The sequence below is a fragment of the Anas platyrhynchos genome, chromosome 9 (assembly GCF_047663525.1).
Source record: "Anas platyrhynchos isolate ZD024472 breed Pekin duck chromosome 9, IASCAAS_PekinDuck_T2T, whole genome shotgun sequence".
In the NCBI taxonomy this organism is placed as follows: Eukaryota; Metazoa; Chordata; class Aves; order Anseriformes; family Anatidae; genus Anas; species Anas platyrhynchos.
In genome coordinates this window covers 14,728,830-14,745,075 of record NC_092595.1, presented here as the reverse complement: position 1 = coordinate 14,745,075, position 16,246 = coordinate 14,728,830, and the positions used below count along the sequence as shown (strand labels likewise).

Sequence of the window (16,246 nt, the reverse complement as noted above, 5' to 3'; positions counted from 1 at the left end):
GCGTGTGGCGGGCCGTTCGAACGCCGCGCCGGGGCCGCCCGTTGCTAGGGGTGCTCGGGCCCGCGCCGGGGGTGGATGGGAGGGGTCCGAACTACAACTCCCAGCAGGCAGCGGGAGGAGGCGGCGCATGCGCACCAGCAGCCGGGCTCCCCGAGCCAGCCCCCCCTCCCCGCTGGGGCGCACGGCCCGCGGCGGTGATTGGCTGCGGCGCGGCAGGGGGGGCGGCTCCTGATTGGCTGCGGCCGGCGGCGAGGCGGCTTCCGGCGGGGGGCGGGGGGAGGAGAAGCAAGATGGCGGCGGCGAGCGGGCAGGGGCAGCAGGAGCTGATGGAGGGTGAGAGCCCCCGGCGCGACATGTCGCGACACGGCCGCGGAGCGACGCTCCACGACCGAGAACCCGCGGCGGGGCTCGGGAAGCCCCCGGGGGTGCAGCCTGGGGCCGCCCCGGCGGGGAGAGGCGGCGGGAGGGGGCTGCGGAGGCGGCCGGGGCGTGAAGGGATCGATAAATACAGGCGGGGGGGGGGGAACGGGCCCGCCTCAGCGCCTGTGGGGCCGGGACACGGCTCCGGTAGCGGCAGGGACACCCCTGGGCTCGCCTTTTTTCCCCTTTTGGCAAAGGAAAATTCTCCTTTTTCCCTTTCGCTCCGTGCCCCCGGTGCTGCGGCGCACGGTACCGGCTTGGTTATTGGTTTATTTTTATCTAAAAAAGGTCTTTTAAGTGTAATGACTCTACTTCCATCTCCGTCACCTTTGGAATTGCACTTCATTGATCTAAGAAATTTCCTTTTTCCTCCAGTCTTCTTCCCAGATTGTTGGTTTTAGGAAGATGTGATGGGAGGAAAAAGTGCACCCAAAATCAAAGTAGAAACAAGGGGTAAGAGGCCTTTTATTTAAGACTAAACCTTTCGATTAGTTAACTTAGGATATCTACTAACTGCCTAGTGGTATTTGTGAGTCCTGGTTGTTTTATCTGCTTGCTGCTGCCTCCACCCGCCGCGCTGCCAAAAGTAGCCTAATGCTGCTGCTGTCTGTCTCGTGCAGTTGATAAGCGGATCGAGTCGGAGGAGTCGGGAGACGAAGAAGGGAAGAAGCAAGCGGTGTGCTTGGTGACGGACCTCAGCCAGCAGAGCCTGAGAGACGAGCAGAATGGCGAGAGCTCCACAGGTACCGTGCCGACCTCAGCGCTCGCTTTGGGAAGCGTCATCCGACGGGGCGTGCGGTCACACGCGTGTGTCAGTCCTCTGTGTCTCTGATAGCTGCACGGGGGTTCTGTCAGCGTTAGCTAATAATGTGCATATGTGCCAGAGAAGACTTTTAGAAAAGGATAATCAAGTGTAAGCGTTGCTAGAGAAAAGCTGCCTTCTTTTATGGATCCCCTGATATTAGACCTTCATTTTTTCCTTCTTTGGCCGCGTATGGAACCATGCTGCTCTTTGAAATCCTTACTGTTGACGTGCAATGCAGCTTTTTTCTTATTTTCTTGTGTGCGAGAGTTACTGCTTTCTGGAGAGAGATGCTGGAAGTGTTCATTAGAAACAAGCAAAAACAGCTCTTCATAATTCCACTTCAATGCATGGAGTTTTTAACTTGAAAAATTGCCGGATTCCTTTGGAAGGTAAAGAAGACTGTTTCTAGGTAGATTGAAGAAAGCTCTTGATTTTTTTTTTTTTAAATTAAAAGTGCTAAGGCATCAAAATTGCACCTTTTTGAATTCTCTTGGCTTCAGACTTTCACTGCTCTTTGCATTGGGTAGAAATTTTGACAGGTTTTTCTAAGCCTGTGTGTGTTTGGTGGGAATGCTTGTTTTAGAGTAGCTTGCATAGAATTTGTCAGAGCAAATGAATTTCTGAAGACTCCCTGTGGCAATATTTTCTGGCCTTTTCGTAATGCTAGCTAACAATTGGAGATGTAACAGCTTCCTTTTTGACAAACGTGCTTGTGTATCTGTTGGTCTAAAAATGGAAGGGAAATGATACACACTTTTTTTTTTCAGCAAATTTTTGACTGTTTATGTACTACAAATTCCTCCTAATTTAACCGTGTTCCTTAGACTTGCTGAGAGCATCTTCCAAGCTCACAAATTCTTGTGAGAGTTTGAAATTTCACTTCTTAACTAAATGAATTCCCTCTTGGTTGTTAACAACTCACTGTTAACCATTAAAAAATAAATAAATCGCCCAACAAACTGGAAGTTGAACAATGGTGTGATGATATGTTGACAAGGACAAGAGCACATCTCACCAATGGTGAATCCCAAGCACCAGATGGTCAAGAACCACTCGGATCAGCCTGGCGTGGTTTTCCTTTGCACATGTGTCACATTTTGAATATTTATTTAGCTGGCTTCATTTATTTGTGCATGTGGGGTTGTGTTTTCTATGTTGCTCCCTTGGGAATTGTAATAGTAGAGAAACGACTTCAAATGATGTACTTTTATTCCAAGTGGAGGCAGAAAAAGCAGCCTCAGATTTGTCCGAATTGCATTGGATACTCTTTACCGTAACGACTGGATTGGCATTCTGTCTCCTTCCAAACTGTTAGGATCCAGAAAACTTCTTTTAGGGCAGAAACCAAGCAGAGGAATAATATTGGAACGCTCGAGCCAGTGTCTTCAGCCAGCTTTTGAGTTACTCAGCTAAAAAGCAAAACGAACAGTCCTCCATGTCTTTTGCTGAGGATCGTAAATAGAGCTCAAACAGCTGAAACTTCACTTTTATTGTTTAGCTAATTCTCTGAGGAATAGCGCCTCTGTTGAGACAGCTTCTAACTTAGCTATTTATAATATTTTTCATGCATATGCGCTTAAAAAGTGCAGTTAGGCTTTCAGCTGCTTTAAATGGTTGTGGTGCTGTGGATTTACGTAACTCAGTAGCTGCTGTTCTGTGCTGCAGAACTCAGGCTTCCTGAATGTTGTCGTCTTCCCTACAGCTGCAGAGCTGTCTAGCTTGCAGGCATGAATTTCACAGAAACTTACTTAAGCAACTTCAGTGCCACGTTTTCCCCCTCCCTTGAGAAACCTGCTGCATTAAAAACTGTGGACTGTTTGCACACGTACTGTGTGCATGTGAAATCGCAGTTCGGGTTCTCATCACGACTCTGCTTTGTCCATATGATCAGCACACAGACTGCTGTACGGGAGTATTTCTATACAGTACGTGACCTTCCTGGGAGCCAGCCTTATTACAGCAATGTGTATGCCTATTAGTTTTAAGTTGCTTTTATTGCTGTGAAGTTGTTGCGTTTCCCCTGTGTGAATTGGTTTTGTGCCATCAGGTTTCTGCACTTCTGGTAGTGCCAGGACAGGCAAGGACTGGTCACTCAAAGTCATATGGCAAAAAGTCCCAAAAGAAGTTCCTTCACTGTGACTTACTGCTTGTACAACTCAATACAGAGGGAATTGTTTGCTTTTTTTAAAAAATGTGATATCTCAAGTAACTGTTGTTCCAAACTTGGGCTGTGTTCCCGCTGGCTGTGAGTTCAGCTAGGCTGCTTGTTTGTCTGGGAGCACTTTGTGCTGGCAGATCTTGCACCCTAGAAATAGGTCAAAGAGATGCAGCTTCTTCGGAAGCAGCTGGGAAGCGTGTCCCACTCCTCTGCTGAAGTGCATTGCTCCTGGTCTGGAAGAAAAATAAGAAAATGCAGGTGCTGCCCACTGCCAAAATACTGACAGGCGAGTGTATGCGTGTCAGTTTTGGTGGCTTTTTGTACCACCACTCAGTGTTACCAAACCTACCAGCTCATTTCACAGCCCTGAAATAGAGTTTATGCTCCCTGCTAATTTATGCTGCATACAACGTTAGAAGAAGAGGGACAGAGGATTGTTTTTCAGTCTTAATTTCTGTGGGTTCAATTAGAACTCTTTCCTGTTTGAATGCTCAGGCGAGAGCCATGGCCAAATGCAGGAAGGTAAGGCAGGGTGTGGAGCTATTAAAACCTTGCAGTCTGGCAGTGTTAAAAACTGCAATGTTTGTACTGTTAATCCTTACAATATCACAGGTAATTCCAAGCATCTTTTGGAAAAATTCATTAAATACTGAGGATATTTGGCGTTTGCATGGGCACTGTGACCATGCTGGGCTATGAAATTGTTCATTCCTTCTGGGTTATGGAATGAGCTCGCATCCTGTAATGAGGAGTTAATCCAGAGCCCATGGGATTTGGTTAATTAAATATCCTTCTAGTTTTTTGGTAGCACAGACAGAAGCTACACATGTGAAATGGGAAGGGGTTGCACGTTGTATGTCTGCTTTGCAAAGTCTAATTAGACTTTCTCTGGAGATTGATGCAACCATCACACCATCCTCAACAAATGAGGATCGGGCATGAATTATTCATCGTGAATTTATCCAGTAAACTTCGCTCCCTCTTGTGCTGTGATAGAAGCACAGCAAACGTTGGGCTGTCTTCCAGAGCTACAAAAGCATTTCCCAAGAAAATGTATGCAGCGTGATAAACAGTGTTTGCTAGCATATCAGTGAGTTCATTCAAACAAAAGAAGGGAGATCCGTGCACAAGAGGGCACAACATTGCCATAACCTGGCAGAATTTATGCAAGGAAAGCTGAAGGGTGGGATTGCTGAGATGCTTGGTCATTCTTGGCACTATCACTAGAGAGTTTAGGTGTGCTTAGATTCCTTCTTGGCACTGATGTCTGAGGAGCACAGACACTTTAGAGGGTGTATCTTCAGAGAGATGATGGCCCTAACTGTAAAGAAGAAGAATCCTGCCAAGATCAACCTGAAGCCAGCGTTATTCAGCAGCCACGTAAGCAGGCTGGGTAAGGGGCTGTTCTTTCTGTCCTCTGTACTTAGTCCTGAAATTCTGTTGTTATTAAAATTTTGTTTTCATGCCTAGCTGTCATGATGAGAAGCCAGATAGGTGAAACGTATTTTTAATGCAGCAGTGTGTCTGAACTATGCACGTGTTCCCTCTGCAGAGAGTGTTTGCTCCCTCTGTCTCTCTGGATGTTAGCTGTTGTCATCTTGCCTTTTGCCATCAGGTAGCAGAACTTTATAATGTGTCTGCTTCTGCTGCAGGAGAAGCAGAGACACCAGTGGACATGGAGACAATTAACCTGGATCCAGAAGCTGAGGTAAAGGCAGCTTTTTGTCCTTATGGGCTTTACACAGAGGGAAGAAAAGGATAGTAAAGGCACGTATCGACACCTGGTTATGAGCTCCAGTTCTTCTGAAGGTGCTGGCTGTTCTGTCTTCCCCAGAATTGATTCAGGGCTTTTAGACTTGAAGTAGAGGTGTATTATTCTTGATCAAAATCCCAAACCTTTTGTGGGCCATTTTGAATTTTGCAATAAACATGGAGACGCTGAAAGTGGGGCTATGCTGCAAGTGTCACTGATGGGGTACGAGATCTTGTGAGAATCTTAAATGAAGTGGTTGCTGCAGTCAGACCTGTGATTTGTAAGAGACAGCAACTCAACTGGCCTTGTGCCTGGGCATAGGCAGCCTCCTGAGCCTGTACACTGGAGAATTTCTGAGCATGGGCGGTGGAGGTCTCTTTGGTTGACCTGGAAAACCAGAGCATCTGGGGCTGAGCAGCATAGATGGGAAGTGCTTTAGCTGTTTGCTAGTGCCGAGTTCTGTTCACAGAACCACCAGATTGTTTGAACTACCAGTGGTTCTTACTCACCTGAGGCCTGGAACTGGAAATAGCGAGGTGTGTTCCAGTTACACCCTAGCAAAGTGGGAAGGAGAACTTTGTGCAGTAGTTTATTCAAGCCAGACAACAGAATTTATGTTTCTCGGTAAGTTCCAAATTTACTGGAGGGAAAAAGAAGTCCCCTATTGGTGAAACAAAGCAGAGACTCAGGAAAGGGCTGCGGCACTTTCCCAGATACTGCCGTTGCAGCTGATAAGCTTAGGCCCCATACTTCACCTTTGGTGGAAATATCTTCCAAAACAAATTTTCACAAGCGCTTTAAAGGGAAGTTTTTATGAGCCATGAATTTTGTAAGTCTACAATTTTGCTTACAACAAAGTACCAGATTAGTCTTGAAGAGTGTTCTGAAACACTTGCTGAATCCCTCTGACCTCCGTTTCTCTTTCAGGATGTGGACCTGAATCATTTCCGAATTGGAAAAATCGAAGGATTTGAGGTGCTCAAGAAAGTGAAGGTAGCGGTCCTAAGGAACAGAGAATGTGTCTCAGAGCTGGACGTTTTGCACGTGTAATCCATTAGAGAACAAACATCGAGTCTCTCTTTGGCTGAGATCCTAATGAGTTCACCTTATGCTTGACCCATTTGTCGAGTAGGAATAAAAATGCCGGGGATTTGCAAGTTGGTTTTGGAAGTGAATGAGAGAGAACACATCAGAGTTGATTCTAAGAGATGCATTTTGTACTTGCACAGGCTTAACATAGAATATTCTAGACTGGAAAGGACCTCTGGAAGTCCCTAGTAACTCCCTGCTCAAAGCAGGTCCAGTTAGAGCATGTTGCTCAAGGCCTTGTCCAGTTGAGCTCTTGAATATTTCCAAGATGACATTACAATTACACGGTCTCTCTGGGGCCCTGTTCTGGTGTCCGACCACCTTCATGGTAAAAAGCTTTCCTGTCGTAGTGTTGGAAGAAAACAGGAAAAATTCAATTAAAAAGAAAACAGAAACAAATAATCCACAAAACTTTATGGATAACCCCAAAAACTCACCCTCTGTATGCCAAGAGGCATTACACACTGTCATTTGTATCTACTAATCTTTTTGTTTTTAAACTTTTCTTCAACTCTTAGACTCTGTGTCTGCGTCAGAACTTGGTTAAGCGCATTGAGAACCTGGAGCAATTGCAGACCTTGCGGGAGCTGGATCTCTACGACAATCAGATTCGGAAGATTGAGAACCTGGAGGCTCTAACAGAACTTGAGTGAGTCACAGGGAATCACTGGGGTTAGCCTGAGGGTGTTTTGCCACTCAGTGAGTTACACGTGCTGCACTTAACTCCAGTCTTTACCACTCAGACCCTTCTCGTAGTTTGTTTGGGTGCTCTGTGAAGGACAAGGTCTGTTCTCCCTTGGTGTTTAACCTGTGGGGTAAAATAATTTCATTATCCTGGAGCTCAACAGGGACAGTCAGCTGGATGTGAAATGCATGGTGTGTAAGACAGTAAGAACGATAGGTGGTTGCAGCTTCTCTCCGGGTACAGAAGCACTCGGGCATCCCTTGGTATTGCTGGTGAGAGCTCCGTGCAGCAGGCTGACCTTCCTGTGGGAAATGACAAGAGACTTGATGTTTTGTGGGAGACATGGGGAAGGAACAGTGCTCCTCCTAGCTTCTGGCACTGGTCCTTGATCATGAAACTGTTTCCACTGGGGTTGAGGAGGAGTGACCTACTTCCTGCAGTTGCAACTGCTTCATGCTTAGGGGAGGCCCTGGCCTTGTCTGCAGAGAGGCCGATCTTTTAGGGCCGTGCATTTCCTACAGGCTGTGCAGTACTGAAGGTTGGCTAAGAGTGGCAGGTCCACAACTGGGCAAAAAATAAGGTCTATCCTTCGTGTGTTACATATGTATTTTTTCCTCTGTTATTCTATGGAAGTATTTTAAAAGTTATATTTATTTCTGAATAAAGAAACACCGCTTGTGACTCAGGGCCTAGCAAAGTGCTTCTGTAGGTAGCGAGGTTCAGCACCGATTTACAAATGTCCCTTCTGGAATCGTTTGTGCCTCCTGGACTGAAGAGACCTTTGTTTTGTTTTACCTCAGGATCCTGGACATCTCGTTTAATGTTCTGCGACACATTGAAGGACTAGATCGGCTTACCCAACTTAAAAAACTCTTCCTTGTCAACAACAAAATCGCCAAAATTGAGAATTTGAGCCACTTGCAGCTGTTACAGATGTTAGAGTTGGGATCCAATCGAATTCGGGTAGGCTTGCTGTACAGGATGTTAGCTGAAGAGTTTTGAGCTCTTTGGCTTGGGATTAGCCCTTTTCGAAAGTGCAATGCATTGACTTTTACTTGCAGTTTTGCTGTTTTTATTGTTCTGGTCATTTAATGTGTAGTTGCTTGTTTGCTGCGCCTGCTGAATTCTTTAATCATGTATGCATGTAGCGCCTGGCTACTAAACTACTATTGATGAATCTCTCTTTAATGCATCCCCTGTGTGTGGCCTCTTGCAGATGACAGTTTCCTCTTGACAGAGAGCCAAGCCTATCAAAACCAGCAGTTACTGCTTTCTCTTACCTTCCTAGAGGCTGGCACTATGGAGTTCAAACATAATTGCAGTTTGAGATTCGTATTGTATAATTGATAATTTTGTCAGTCTCCCTCAGGAAAAAGATCTTTCTTGACTTTACTCTGAAGTGCCTCAAAAAACTGATACTCCACTGCTGAGTGCTTTGTCTTATGGTTCAGTTAGTGACCTCTCTGGCTCTGCTGATTTAAAGTCTGTGCCACTTAAAGGGAAGCAGTTCTGAGTAGTCTTTGCTCTCCATAAGGCACGCTTTTCTGCATCTTGCCCAGTTCATAAGAGAATTGGTGAAACAGGCAACACACGAGACTTACAATGTGCAAAGTAAACAAATTCTTTAGAAACTTCTTTAATTATGTATACTTTAGAAAATAATGGTTACAAATAAGCATTTTTCCCATCTGAAAATTATGTAAGCTGACGCTCCCCAGTTACAGTCACTGAAAAACTATTTGTTATGCTGAAGGAGCAGATGAAGAAAATACCTGTTTGTCCTCTACATTGCAACCGCTGTGGAAGCACACTTAACTTTCTAGGAAGGAGGAAACATAAGCTGTTATAAACAGCCTTTTAAGGCAGAAATGTTTGCTGCTTTTATGAACTGGAAAAAAAAAAAACATTTTTCCCCTAAAGCTAAACTGGACTGACTTTTCTATCTAAGAAGTTACTAGTTTGGAAACTAAATTACTTATGGGAATAAATCCCAAGTGGGAGAACATCAGCCAAATAAACAACTAGGAACCTTACAGCTTGCATAGGCTGGGGAACGTGACCTAGGGGGATGCAGTTTCTGTATTCAGAAATGTAATAGGCTAAGCACACTTAATCTTTCATTTCAAAAGCTGGGTTAAAACTGTTACATTCCATATCTGAACATCATTACCTTGTGTGGAAAAAAAAATCCAGCTAGATTTCTGTATGGACACTGAGGTGGTATATCGCCACCAGTGTTATCAAGCCTAAAATTATATTTTAAAGAACAAAGTTGCATTTATTTTACATGTATTTTTGCAGCACTGAGGCTGTGCATGTTTTTAAAAAAAAGTTATCCCACTGTATGGGTAACACAGCTAAATTATTTTTAGCATTTCTATGTTAATTCTGTTCTGGCTTCTTCAGGCAGCACTGCTCTGTGCTTCTGGCTGCTTTACTGGAGTGAGAAACCCAGTAATGTCTAGGGTAGGCATGAAAAAAACATCTTGTTATTTGAGGATGCCTAGAACTCAGAACTCTTTTGATAGTTTCCTGCCAGCAGGATAGCTTGGCTCCATGGTGGGCATATCCTTAACTCCGTAGTACAAAAGCCTATGGGCTGTCTGTTCAGGCAGCCTTCTTGGTTTTGGGGTGCCTGGTAAGTTCATACCCTGCACATGAAAGCTCCTGCAGTAATGCTGGCGTAGTTGTTTTGCTGCAAAACTCTAACCTCTTGGTGCACACTTACCCTGGAGTCTGTCATGACTTATTAAGCACTCATAGCTCTGTCCTTTTTATGTGAATGGTGAGGAAACATAATTTTATGCCTGAGCTAATGCACTTTCATGCTTTTCTTTCCAAAGTTGGACTGAGGCAACTACAAGGCGAGCACTTTATTTGTTCCCAAGTTTTTTTTCCTCATGCCCATCTGTTTCATACTCTCACTTTAGCGTGGCTTTTTTATAGCTTTTAAATAGCTTTTTTTTTTTTTCTGATTATTTCTTCTCAATACCCTCAGAATCACAAGTATTTCCTCTTCAGGGCTGGGGGAGCTACCAATGAGAAAAAAATCTATTATTTTCTTGCAAGGCCAAAGCAGGGGTAAGTCCACAGGCTAGAAGGAGGGTGAGTCCAAATATGAGCTGATAAAACAACTTACATTGAATCTGTTGGCAATTCTGGGATAGAGGTTGAAAAGCTTTCCTTTCCAGAGCTTACCTGTAATGCGTTGTGTGCACTTGTCCCTCTTCCTCTGCCTTCCCTTGCCCAGAAGCGTGCGCACGCAGAAAACTACGGGGTGCTAGGGCTTGGTGTCCTGTCACACCAGCACTGTTAGTCTCTGGAATCACCAGGCAAGAAGGATGGAGAAAAGCTGAGGTGTCACAAGATACTTAACCACAGATGCACAGCCATGTGTGTGTATCTATATTCATGTTGCTGCTTTTCTGTGAGCTGAAATCTGTTTTTTAAATTCCCATCTTTTTAACAGCACCTATTTTCTTTTCTTTTTTTTCTGGCTGTCCCCTGGGGGAAAAAAAAAAAGCATTTTATTTCCTTTTTACAGGAGCCTTTTCTAAATCCATCCTTCTCCCCTTTTCTTGCCATGTCTTTTTTTTCTCTTTTCTTCATGCTTTCTGGTGCCCTTTCCTTTGTAAACAAAGAATGGTTCGTTTTGATGCCTCACAGAGGTCTTTTCTCCCATGGACAGCTGAGCTCGGGACTTGAATTTGTGCAGTGTATATGTTCTGTCAGTAGTGTGTGTATTTAGCAGGCATATATCGCTTAACTTGGTACCTGTATGTTCTGCCTGTAGCATGAATATGTAGCCTGTAGTTAAATGTATTAACACCTTGTGTCATCCTTATCTGGATATGCCCATCAGACAGATAACCTTGCTTATGACGGAGAAACTGATACGTGGAGCAGCTTGGCTCCGACTGCTTTAATCCTGGATGGTCAGGACTAAATTTGGGAATTACATTTTCTGTTCCCAGAGTCCTTCCATTCACCGGTGACAGCTACGTTCGCCTCTTCAATGAGTGTCTGTGCCCTGGAAACACCTCATGCCCAGGGAATGTCCCTTTCAGTGCTCCTTGTGCCTGTTCGTTCTCTTCTCTGGCCGGGACGGTGGTGGCAACAGAGGACAAAGTGATGTGACAGGGATGTGACCCCTGCTGAAAGTCAGCAAACAATAATGCTGCGAGCCAGCTGTCACAGGCTGAGGCTCGCTGTCACTGTGCTTATCCTGCTCTTTGAGGGAGGCCCTACCTTGTGCACAGTTTGTGTTTGGAACTGGCAGGCTTGTCTTGCAGCGGAGTGCAGCTGCACAGGTTGAAGCTGTACAACGCCAGCCGCGTCTACAGGCTGCAGTTTGGCATCCCAGCAACGCTGTCTCCTTTGGTCATTTTGCAGGCCATTGAAAACATTGATGCCTTGACTAACCTCGACAGTCTGTTCCTTGGAAAGAATAAAATCAGCAAGCTCCAGAACTTGGATGCACTGACGAACTTGACTGTGCTCAGCATACAGGTACTGATTGTGCTCCGTGTCGTTACGCGTTGAACACCCCTGTTCTGTGAACAACCTCATAACTTACAGTAAGATCTGTGGAATCAGTGGGTCTCTGGTGTCTGGGTCAAACTGCTTTATTGGAATGGAGTGAGATATTTTGTGCTGGCTTTTCTTGTCTTTTCTTTGGTGCTAAATGAGATTGACACTGCTAAAATGATAAAACAAATGTTTGGTTTTCCTGAGAGAGGACAGGAAATGAGTGCTATCCGCCAATCCCTTCCTGAGGTACTGCAGAGTAACATCAAGTGAGTTATGCCAGGGAAGTGCACATAGTGGCAGTGGCTCAGTGTCGCTGCCTTCTGCCTGAAGAGAGGGGAAATGTGAATAAGCTTGTGCTAAATGAAATGTGCCCTTAATGAGCTAGGGGAATGTTCCAGTCTTTTCTAGAGGGTGGGATAAATACATGACAAAGCGAGTACATTCTGGTATCTCTTACAATTATTTCTGATAAGTGTTACTTGCTATGTGTTGCAGTACCTGTAGGCATCTCATTTTATAGGATTTACAGAGCTGTATATAGCAGTGTGTATCGTGGCTGAAGTCATGCAACTTCCTTTAGGACCATTCCATTAACAAGACCTACAAAATGAATGCTATCAATGCATGGACTTGTCTCTAAATAGACCAAGTAGAAAACTTTCAGGCTACAACTTCTAATGGGAATGTCAGGATCTGACTCTACTAAACTTGGAGACTCTGGCTCTTCTGGAACTTCCTTGAGCACAGTGGCAGAAAGATCCAACAAACTGAGCACACAGGATCAATGGGAAGCCAAGCGGACTATTTTCCCTTCCCATCCATGCTTTAGAAAAATACTTTTCCTCCAGTGACTCGCTTATATTTTATGTTTTTTGAGTGAACTTTAACTGCTGTTACACTTTCAGAGTAACCGTCTGACCAAGATCGAGGGGCTGCAGAGCTTGGTGAATTTGCGTGAGTTGTACCTCAGCAACAATGGCATCGAAGTCATCGAGGGACTGGAGAACAATGTGAGCAGACCAAAAGCGTGTCTGAACTGTTGCCCTTTAGGGAGCTTTTGTTCCTCAGCTTCCCCAGTTACACGTGGGGTCCTCAGTGCCTTGAAAAGACCAGGAAGGTCCAAGTATTAGTTATCTTAAACAATTTTACATTTTGAAGCTCCTCCAGATGTTCTGGAGCAGAATTTTTTTTTTGTGATGGGGAGGTGGCTGTTGGGAAGTTCAAGGCATGTGGTTAGTGGAGCAGCCTGGTGGGTCTTTAGCTGTGGAAAGACTTGCTAGCCACTGCTGGCTGTCCCTGTAGCCTTTTGACAGCTGTCTGTAGATAACTGAGTCCTTTTCGATAGGACAAGTGGAGCTGGAAGTGAAAGGGGCAAGCCATGACATGTGGCTTGCCCTTGTTTCTAGATTTCTGGGCAGGACTGATTTCATGGGTGCGTGTAGCATTTTCATTCTCACCCAACAGCAGGTGGCACTGTAGGAGAGAAGAGAAATCTGGAACTTGGTTGATTGCGTGCAAGGCAGAAAAAAACTTTCTCTAAAACTACTGAGTTTCCTGCTGTAAAACGTTTATTCAGCTCTACTGCTCAAGAGGACACTTCTGATCCAATTTTTAATGGATTTCTCTTAACGCGCTATGAGGAAAGCTTACTTTTTATGTGCCCTTGGCAATTGTCATTCAGCCAGTAGTTGCTTTCATTTTTGCCTCATGGCTTCTGGAAGGTCAGTAACTCGGTTTAATTAAAAACAGTCTTTCTTGCTGTATGTAGGCAGTGAGAGTACTTGTCGTGCTGCCTTTAAACAGCTGGCAGTAACACAGCATTGCTTCTCACGATTTTCAACTCTGGCCTGACAAAGTAAGACAGAAAAGATGAAAGGAAATCCAGTGTAATGTGTTTTTGTTTTGTTTGTCTAGAACAAACTCACAATGCTGGACATTGCATCTAATAGAATCAAGAAGATTGAAAATATCAGTCACCTAACGGAGCTGCAGGAGTTTTGGGTAAGTGCAGGTGGAACTGTTCCCTGAAACATCTGTACATGGTGAGAGAGACCCCTCTGATGGGGAGCAGCAGGAGGGTGGTGTCTGTCTTGGGCAGCTGTTGTAAGCTCTTTTTCTGGTGAATATCTTTAAGAATTTGACAGGCTGTGTAGATAGAGCATAATGGTTCCCCCTGAGGAAAGAGTTAAGCCTAATGTGATTTTTGCAGGGCTCTGATTAGTGGTAGCAAGCCTATCTCTACCTAGGAAACAGGCCCTGCCTTCATGGTTGTGGTGGTTATGAAACAGCCCTAGTGTGTCCTATTTCTGCAGATCTCATCTTTCTTTAAGTCAGCATGACTGTGTAATGAGAGAAGCTGATACTGGCTCACGACTGCACTGGAACACAGTATCGGTTTAGAGCAGACTTGGTATGTTCATGTTGTTATAAATATAAAGCAAATGAAACAGTCTCTGGTGTACTTCCATTCCTAGGAGGCAGGTAACTGTTAGGGTTGCTTTTGTTATCTTTGGTATCCTGAGTAGTGAAGCCCTTTGCCATCCATGAGGCTGGTGAGGATACATGTGGAGACTCCCCACCTGAAATATTGGTACTCTGACATCTTCTGGTAGCTGTGTACAAATCTGCAGAAGGAAGAGCTACTTTAGTTCAAGGTCTTGACTATAAAACCATCTTTGTCAGGATCACTGGCAGTCCCAATGATGAAGCAGTTTGCTGTCACTGCAATAAACGGAGAGAGGCAGCTGTGGAAAATAGAGCTGCTTACCACACAGCAAACAAGGAGCACAAAGTTTCCAGTTCACTGTGAATGCCCAACGTGAGGAAGAGCAGTTATTGAGGGAGGACATTGATTTTTATTTTTTTTAAAGGTGGTGTTTTTGTAGTAACTGCCTATGTATCCAAAACCAAAGCATGGCTGTAGTCTCTAGGCTGGGCAGCATGTGGCCACCGTGCATGCTTGTCTTCCTGGACAGACAGTTGAAGCATTCATCCCCTTGCATGGGAATTCCTATCCAGTGCAAACAGTGAGGCAGCTCCTGTACTGACAAGAGGAGAAGCTGAATCAGAGAGCTTGGTGCTTTCCTTGGAGCACAGATACAGTTTTTGTAAGAAAATGAGGAGGTAAAGGGAAGAGGAAAATGTCACTTTGCATCAGTTTGGGGCCTTCTCTTCCCACCCAAGAAGTCATGGAAGTAAAGATAGATACCACAATCAAAGAAAACCTTGACATGAAGGTTTCCAACCCTTAAATGAACAAATATGGACTGGAATAATACATAAAGGAATAATACATAAAGAGTTGGTCCCAGTGTTTTGCTGGCTCTTTTCCATCAAAACCAGTCAGACTAGACATGTTATCTGTAGAGTGAGTGGAGCAGGTGACCTGCGACCTAAGACTGTGTAAGGAAGTTGGTGCTGGTTAGCAAGGCTTGGAATGAGAGAGAGAATGCAGAGGGTGCAGGGGGAGAAGGGATGTGTAGACAGGGACTTCTTACCTATACTTGAAGGCTGCACTGCCACTGGGTGGTAATCCTCTTGAGCAGCCATGGTTTGGTTAGGATCCTGGTAACCAGGCTTCGATGGAAGTATTTGTTTGTGTGAGTGTGCTCTTCTGTGCTCTGCAGATGAACGATAACCTTGTTGAGAGCTGGAGTGACCTGGATGAGCTGAAAGGGGCGAAGAACTTGGAAACTGTTTATTTGGAGCGAAACCCTTTGCAGAAGGATCCCCAGTACCGGCGCAAAATCATGTTGGCCCTCCCGTCTGTCCGGCAGATTGATGCCACGTTTGTTCGATTCTGAACCTCCTGCTGCCCTCTCTCCCCTGCCCTCCTTGGAGAAATGTCCCAGTTGGGTTTTTTATCCACTTACCACTCCCCAGGTCTTCAGTACGCTGACACTCACAGTGCAAATGGTCAATAAAAAACACTGAATACCAGATCTTGTGTACAATGCACTCATTGTTTTTGAAATGTTGTTATTATTATTATTAAATCTTAACACAAGAGGCTTCCTTGTGCTTGTGTCTGTTATTTATATGGGAGGCTTTGGCAGCGACTGTTTGCTACAGATGGGAGCATTTCTACGTGGAGCCATTTGCTGACTTCTTTTGACTCTGTGACACCTTTCAGATCAGTGATGTCCTTAAAAACAACACTGTTCCAGATCCAGACTCAGGAGGTTTGTAAAAATATGGAAAGACGGTGACAGTGTTAACGTGGGGAATGCTGAATATCTGTATGTATAACTCTGTGGAGTGTGTATGGGGGGGGACATTTTTATAGCAATTAGTTTTCTGAAGCACAGTTATGACTGAGGGAAGAGTCTGGGCTATGGAAAGTGTGAGGATGTACGTGGCTGGATGAGCTGCCTTCAGAGAGCCACTAGCAATACAGCATCTGCGTTTAAATGTAGAGCTTTAGACCAAGCTGAGGACTGGAGAAGGAGTTAAAAAGAATAAGGTTACAGGGGCTGTGGGCTCCACTTGGGGAGGTGAGGGGATCTAGCCTGTGTTTTCAGATTTTTAATTGGTGGTTATGATTTCATTTGCCTCCTGCTTTCCCAGGGTTTGTCAGAGCAAAGTATGTTAGATGGCAAGGCATGTTGCTCTTTCCTGGGCTGAAGTCAAGACTGCTTTCAGTTTTCTTCCAGAATAGGGCAGTGCTGGATGTGGCCTGCAAGCTAGGCTTTCAAACCAGCTCCTCAGTGATAAGTCACTTCCTGAAGTGAAGCTGGAAACTTCTGTGGGCATTCTGTTTTCTTTTTTAATGAGAATGAGTGGACCCACTCTAGAGGAAGATGTTGA

At 44.9% G+C, this 16,246-nt stretch overlaps 1 protein-coding gene across 2 annotated transcripts; it reads left to right on the top strand.

The window, feature by feature from the left end:
• The first annotated feature begins 193 nt into the window (after positions 1–193).
• On the top strand, positions 194–15,450 carry PPP1R7 (protein phosphatase 1 regulatory subunit 7). Of its 2 annotated transcripts, XM_027464822.3 has the most exons (11): positions 194–333; positions 796–873; positions 1,041–1,163; positions 5,036–5,091; positions 6,064–6,129; positions 6,744–6,874; positions 7,711–7,873; positions 11,303–11,419; positions 12,346–12,450; positions 13,355–13,441; positions 15,067–15,450. In XM_027464822.3, the coding sequence occupies exons 2-11, from the start codon at positions 831–833 to the stop codon at positions 15,241–15,243; spliced, it is 1,068 nt and encodes a 355-aa protein (XP_027320623.1). In that variant the 5' UTR covers positions 194–333; positions 796–830; the 3' UTR covers positions 15,244–15,450. The 2 variants fall into 2 exon arrangements, with proteins under 2 accessions (XP_027320623.1, XP_027320622.1); XM_027464821.2 differs by lacking the exon at positions 796–873 and having other exon boundaries at positions 198–333.
• Positions 15,451–16,246: the final 796 nt, after the last annotated feature.

Coding starts and splice junctions, on each gene's coding strand:
- PPP1R7 (XM_027464822.3), top strand. CDS start 831: ATGGGAGGAAAAAGTGCACCCAAAATCAAAGTAGAAACAAGGG. Junction 6,130..6,743: donor AGGTGCTCAAGAAAGTGAAG/GTAGCGGTCCTA, acceptor TTCAACTCTTAG/ACTCTGTGTCTGCGTCAGAA. Junction 7,874..11,302: donor TGGGATCCAATCGAATTCGG/GTAGGCTTGCTG, acceptor GTCATTTTGCAG/GCCATTGAAAACATTGATGC.